General features: G+C 41.2%; 1 protein-coding gene across 1 annotated transcript; it reads left to right on the top strand.

Annotated features, from left to right (window-relative positions):
* Positions 1 to 787: 787 nt before the first annotated feature.
* rnf103 (ring finger protein 103) lies at positions 788 to 6,570 on the top strand. The gene is made up of 4 exons (XM_036569323.1): positions 788 to 1,553; positions 1,690 to 1,832; positions 2,838 to 2,953; positions 3,112 to 6,570. Exons 1-4 carry the CDS (start codon positions 1,328 to 1,330, stop codon positions 4,607 to 4,609), a joined length of 1,983 nt encoding a protein of 660 aa, XP_036425216.1. The 5' UTR covers positions 788 to 1,327; the 3' UTR covers positions 4,610 to 6,570.
* The last annotated feature ends 317 nt before the right edge of the window (positions 6,571 to 6,887 follow it).

The raw sequence follows: 6,887 nt of genomic DNA, 5'->3' as shown, positions 1-6,887 counted from the left end.
GTTGGAGTTTTTCCATTCAGTCACTTTCTGGTGCCTGAAGCTGAACCATTTAAGGTGGAACGGGAAAATTCGAACTAGAAGCTGGCAAATAAGAAGTTGACTTCAGCTTCGTGTAAGAAGGTGCTAATGTTAATCTATTATGAATATCTACACGGATTAAGGAATGATATAACTTACCTACAAAGCCTTAACCATCACTGTAAATAAATAACTACTACATAAAGTTAAGGCCCCCTGAATAGACTATTAAATGAAATAAGCTTAATATAAAACCAGAGGAAAAACAATCACATCAACAGGTTCTCTGTGCCTCATTAACCACACGGCCATATCTACATAAACACCACACAAACAATACGCATCACACAGACATGAGTGTGGATCACTGCGTTCCCTCCGTTATATAATCCTATCCCACTTTCTGAGAGCAATATTCTTGAAATAGTGTAATTTTGACAGTATCTTTCTTAAACTGCCGCTCTGTAATGGTACTGTATGCAGTCCAGCAGCGATACTGACCGCCCTAAATAGCAGTATGCATATCTATGGTCACACCTAACTGGTCATAACACTTTTATTTTGAAAAACAAAAACTACGTAGGCAGACGAATGCTCTTTCTTTTATCTAAATGAATAGATTTGTAAGCATGTTTATGGCACATGTGTTTATGAATGTGGTGACTTAATCTAAAAGTCTAATAATAAACTAACTTTTTTTTTTATCTCTCGGCTTTTGTTTTGGGTTGCTGGAGTGAGAGCGGAAGCAGCTGGATGACGTGATGTTGTTATGTATACCAGCTGATGGCTGACGGGCAGCGAGCGGCGGAGCTTCGACGCGGAGGAAATAAAGAAGAAAAGAGAAAAACAGACGGTGCCTTCCTGCTTCGTTTCTGTTCTGTTTCATCTTGAACGAAGCCGTCACGCTGCGGAATGGCGTCCAGATGAAGAGCTCGGCCGTTTTCGTCGTGTTTGAGCCGCTTGTGCTGCGCAGGCAGGGCCACAACAAACTGGCCTGCCGCGCTGCGCAGCTTCATGAGTGAAGTTAGCGCCCTAGCTCTCCTGACAACAAACCTTACCGCGCATTAAACCGGGCTAGAGGAAATGCTCGAAACCATAAGAGCCAACACTGCGCCACAAACCAACTAGTGGGGTCTCCAAACCGCAAACTGCGCACAGTTGGCCGGCGGAGTTTACAAGAGACAGAGATCCACTCACAGCTGACGGAGCTGCATATTAACGTTGGCCTCCAATGTCACACAGCGGAGTCCTCGCCAAAACATACACAGAGTGACCCAGTGCGTCTGCAGGAGCACCGTCGGAGAAAACCATGTGGTTAAAACTGTTCTTTCTGCTTCTTTACTTTTTTGTTCTGTTCGTCCTGGCGCGGTTTTTCGAGGCCGTCGTCTGGTACGAAACCGGCATCTTTGCCACGCAGCTCGTGGATCCGGTAACGCTGAGTTTTAAGAAGTTGAAGACGATTCTCGAGTGTCGCGGTTTAGGCTACTCTGGTCTGGCCGAGAAACGAGATGTCAGAGAGTTGGTCGAAAACTCGGGTAAGATTTTTTTTTTGTTTTTGTTTGTTTTTAAGCCTTTGTGTTGAACATCAAGATGAAATGAAAATGCGCTAATATGTTAAATGGCAGTCTGGAGTTATTGACATTAATCCCTGCTGTTTTCATTCCAATCCAGGAGAGCTGATGCAAGGGGAGCTCTATTCCGCTTTAAAAAATGAGAAAGAGCAAGCAGGATCTGATTCCAGCACCACTTTCAGCGGGGAGATGCACTTTTATGAGTTAGTGGAAGACACTAAGGATGGTATCTGGTTGGTCCAGGTACGTATATATTATTCTTCCCAAAGTCTGCATGACATTGGAAAGGTCAGAACTTTTCAGTTATTTTGTCACGTCCTCAGACACTTTAGTGCCCAGCTTGTCCCTGGATGTTTGCAGTGCTGCTTATATATATATATATATATATATATATATATATATATAAATATATAAATATATAACTCTGCTGTTGGAACAAAACATTTTTTGTCGTTTTTCAGTTTTTGACATAATTTGAAAATGCCTGTTGCCCATTACATTGTGTGTGAATTTCATGTTGAATGGGCTGAAAGAAACAGCCCGAAATGACTCAGAAAAAAGTCTGGTTCCATTGACTTACATTAAAAGTGAAGTAGGTTTTTTCCTTCTCCTGTAAAGTTACCATTTTGGAGATCAGAATCAAGCTTTATTGGCCGGGTATGCTTACCTATACAAGGAATTTGGTTTTGGTCACTGGGGCTCACAGTGCACAGTATCAGACAAACATTTACATGTAGCAAATAAAATAAAATAAAATATGCATTCCTACCATCACTCACACATACACACACACAGTCATACCTACGATTAGGAGTTTTCTTCCGACAACAGCGAGATATATATATATGTGTGTGTGTGTGTGTATTACATACATGCATATATATATATATATATATATATATATATATATATATATATATATATATATATATATATATGTGTATATATATATATCTATGTGTATATATATATGTATATATATATATCTATGTGTATATATATCATACAAAATTGCCAGAGATGGATCTAGCGTAATGCATTCTGCTACACCACGGTACCATATAATTTTATGGAAAAATCAATTAAATGTTACCTAGGACATTAACACTACTATCTACCGTCTACTGTAGCTCTAATGATTTGCAGAAAGTGGAAGTGCATTCTTGACACATAATGATCATAGACTTGGCTATTTGGCAAGTTATTTGCATGCTGTTTTAAATAGAAGATTATTTTCTGTTTGTGCAGGTAATAGCCCAGGACAGAAATCCACTGCTGAGCACAGCCAACTGGGGCAAGATGGTACAGAAAGTTTCTCAGTTTGGTATTCGCACTGGCACTTTCAATTGCTCCAGCGACTCAAGGTGAGGAATTGCATTGCTGCCGCATGTATTGGAAGAGTTTTGTATGCTGTTGTACAGAAGTAGATCAGATAACCGTTGGAGTTATGTGGACATACACATTTATTGTGTAATTTTAAGTAGTGATTTTGTGAATTGTTTTTTTTTCACCACTTTATCAGATATTGCCGTAAACGTGGTTGGATGAAGTCCACCCTCATCATGTCAGTGCCCCAGACTTATGCCTCTAAAGGAAAGGTCATGCTAAAAGAGTATAACGGTAGACGCATTGAGACGGAACACATCTTCAAATGGATGACCGCACATGTTGCTTCTCGCATCAAAACCATCCGTTTCTCACAGCAGTTGATGGACGATTGGTATCAGAGAGAAAAACAGCCCGTCAAGATGTTTTTATTTGCCAAACTGATCCAGCCCCCTGCCTTCTTCTCAGCCCTCAGCATCAAATTCACAGGGCGCATAGAGTTCATTTTCGTTGACGTGCGCAACTGGGACAATGCCACCTGTTTGGAGGAGATCGGAGTGCAGCAGATGCCCTCTTATATTCTCAAAACACCAGAAGGTATCTACAGATATGGCAACAGCACTGGGGAATACATTTCCCTGCATGCCATGGACACGTTCTTACGGTCTGTCCAGCCAGAGGTCAATGACCTTTTTGTTTTGAGCTTGGTCATGGTTAACCTCATGGCCTGGATGGACCTTTTCATAACACAAGGAGCCACTATTAAGCGCTTTGTGGTTCTAATCAGCACACTGGGGACCTATAATTCCTTACTGATTATCTCCTGGCTTCCCATCCTTGGATTCCTTCAGCTGCCATACTTGGACAACTTTTATGAGTACAGTCTTAAATTGCTGCGCTATGCTGATACCACCACCATTGCCTCTTGGGTCAGAGCAGATTGGACCTTCTACTCTTCACACCCGGCTCTGTTCTTGAGCACGTACCTAGCCCATGGCCTGCTCATAGACTACTTTGAGAAGAAGAGGAGGTGTGGCAACGAAGACCAAAATGCAAATAATCTGGAGTGGCTGTCCAGTCTGTGGGATTGGTACACCAGTTACTTGGTACACCCTATTGCCTCCTTTCAGAACTTTCCAAACGAGTCAGACTGGGACGATGATCCAAACTTCCTTTTAGATAGGTTGGCTTTCCCGGACCTCTGGCTTCGCCCACTTGTTCCCATCGACTACATCAAAAACCTGCCCACCTGGAGGTTCAAGTGCACTCAGCCAGAGGGTGCTGTCTTAGGGGACCAAGATAATCCACCAAACAAGATGGTGCACCCATCAAGAGACGAACCAGGTAGTGACCAGCAAAAACATCATTACAGCTCAGAGAATACTCACACTAAAGATGGGTGTTTGGCTGAGATGAAGTCAGAAGAGTCCTGGTCTTCAGGAGAGGAACAGGACACCGATTGGTCCCAGTGGCCCTGCGGCATGCTCCACTGCACGGAATGCGTGGTGTGTTTGGAGAACTTTGAAACCGAATGCCTTGTCATGGGCCTGCCGTGCGGCCATGTTTTTCACCAGCAGTGCATCGTGGTCTGGCTAGCAGGTGGACGACACTGCTGTCCAGTGTGTCGGTGGCCATCCTATAAGAAGAGACCAGCCAGACAACCTTATGCAGATTATCCATCCGAACCAGAATAGCATATGCCATCGGCTGCAGATCTGCTTCCTGCACTTAACTTATAAAATACTTGATGTGTCCATTGTTAGTCTGTAGACCTGTAGATCCATGTTGTTGGCTCCTGTTTTTATTTTCCGGTGGTTTGAATCTGCATACACTTTACAGAATATAGGCCTTTGTGGACATATTAAGTCTAGGTTTGGACTAAATGTTACTGCTAACTGAAAACGTTGGACTAGCCTATTTAGTCCATGACGAAGGCTAAATTTGTATCCAGAAAACCGGCCTAATAGGAACCTACTTTTTTCCTAATATGATTTAATTCTGTGCTTGTCTGGAAAAAGAATTGGAATCAAATGCCTTGCACTTAGAGAATAAATCTGAAAAGTGAACTTGTAAGTAAAAAGAAGTGTAAGGCACTGCCTGCTGTCATACAGGCAAACCAATGCCATAAATTAAAAGGCAAGTTTCTTTGTAGCTCTTATAAAGCCTGTTGGTCAGATGAAGGCAAAAATCTGCATACGTGTTCTGTATCAGAGTTCCATATACATGTTCAGTGTGTCTTTAATTTATAAATGTGATCAGTTACAGTGTAAAATTGAAGTTCTCAACTTAGGCCAGGCGTACACTACGTATTTTATCACACTGGAGCTGAGTAGTGGTTTGTGAGTTTGGACCACACCCGAAACTGAGCTGGCGACAGAGAACTTGGAGAAGCTTGGGCAGAAGTTCTGGGGTGGCTTGCTGAGAATGAGGTCCCCTTCCCAGTCTTGGAAGAGTGGGAGGAGGTGGGCTGCGAAGTTTTCGTCATGGGAAACTAAAGAGAAATGGGACAACTTATAAGGCATGGATTGTAGGGGAGGAGTTTCGGGGTGGTCCTTCTTTCAAACTAAAGCTATTTCATAACTCTGTTTAAACACAACTGAAATGGAAGTGCTTTCAAAATCAGGGTTTGAAATCACAGGTTAGAGTAAATTAAATGACAGAAGTCGTACGACTGATCATTGTTCTCATCCCACTGTACACACTGACCTCAGGTGATATTCAAAGGTGCTTGTGGAAATGGTAGAAATACATATCGCTGCTGTTGGAAGAAAACCTCGTATTTCCATTTTTGTTTTTCAGTTTTTGGCATAATTGTGAAATGCCTGTTGCTCTTTACATTGTGTTTAAATTTTATGAAGAATGGATAAAAAGAAATGACCCAAAATGACTTTGAAAAAAATCTGGTTCCATTCACTTACATTAAAAGTTACGTAGGTTTTTTTCCTTTTCCTGTAAAGTTGTCATTTTGGAGATACGAGGTTTTCTTCCGACAGCAGAGATATGGAACTGTGGCACCATTACATCAATAAACATTTCCTAGAAGGAGAGGGTAGAGGAAAGATGCATTGTTTGTTTCAGCTTCACTTTAAAATTCATAAATGACTACATTTTTGGTCTGTATAGCTACAAAACAGCACCAGACAATTTAAGCAGCTTAACTTTAGCTTGACCTGCAAGCAGACTACACCAACTCAACCAGTGTTTGGGCAAGGAAATGTGATCATTTGAGACGTTCCCTAATATAAAAATGTGGGTTATGTAGTGTATCCCCAGCCTAAGTGTGAAGCTTGACAGGGCATTATTAGAGGACAAGTCTTTAAATTGATTTAAATCATGCAAACATCTGGGCATGTGGATCTGATATTTATGCTATATAACACAAGTAACAATAAAAATTACTCAAACCTGAAAAACTGTCTTGCACCCCAGGCAACAATGACTGACTGACATTGACCTGCTAGAGTTTCTGATTAAATTGCTTATTCATTCAAGCATGACACTCTCTTTGTCCCTGACCGGAATTACTGCATTATAATAACACTATTAACGACCTTATCCCACCAATTTACTCCAGCTGTTTGTGTGAATTTGAAACATAAATCGAAGCTTCAGTCTGTCGTGTTGTTCAATTCATTAAAGTTTAATTTTCACATGCGTCTTGTGGCTTGATTTAGTTGTGTGTAATTTACTGTACTCCACAGAAATCTTATGCATCTGACAACAAAGTACAATGGCTGTTTATCTGGGCCTACTTTCCCAAAAGCATCTTGGTGTTTAGATCTTCTTCATTGGTAGAGAGAGTGTTCAGTGTGATACTCGCACTGACATTAAAGTATAATCTCTAGATAGTACAAAAAACACCAACGTTAGTATAAATACACATATACAATACATTGTGATTTTACACCGATCAGCCATAACATTATGACCACCTCCTTGTTTCTATGCTCATTGTCCATTTTATCAGCTCCA

The sequence above is a fragment of the Colossoma macropomum genome, unplaced genomic scaffold (assembly GCF_904425465.1).
Source record: "Colossoma macropomum unplaced genomic scaffold, Colossoma_macropomum, whole genome shotgun sequence".
NCBI lineage: Eukaryota > Metazoa > Chordata > Actinopteri > Characiformes > Serrasalmidae > Colossoma > Colossoma macropomum.
Note: the sequence above shows the minus strand (reverse complement) of the source record. Positions and strands in the feature narration are given on the sequence as shown.

Coding starts and splice junctions, on each gene's coding strand:
- rnf103 (XM_036569323.1), top strand. CDS start 1,328: ATGTGGTTAAAACTGTTCTTTCTGCTTCTTTACTTTTTTGTTCTGTTC. Junction 1,833..2,837: donor ATGGTATCTGGTTGGTCCAG/GTACGTATATAT, acceptor CTGTTTGTGCAG/GTAATAGCCCAGGACAGAAA. Junction 2,954..3,111: donor AATTGCTCCAGCGACTCAAG/GTGAGGAATTGC, acceptor CCACTTTATCAG/ATATTGCCGTAAACGTGGTT.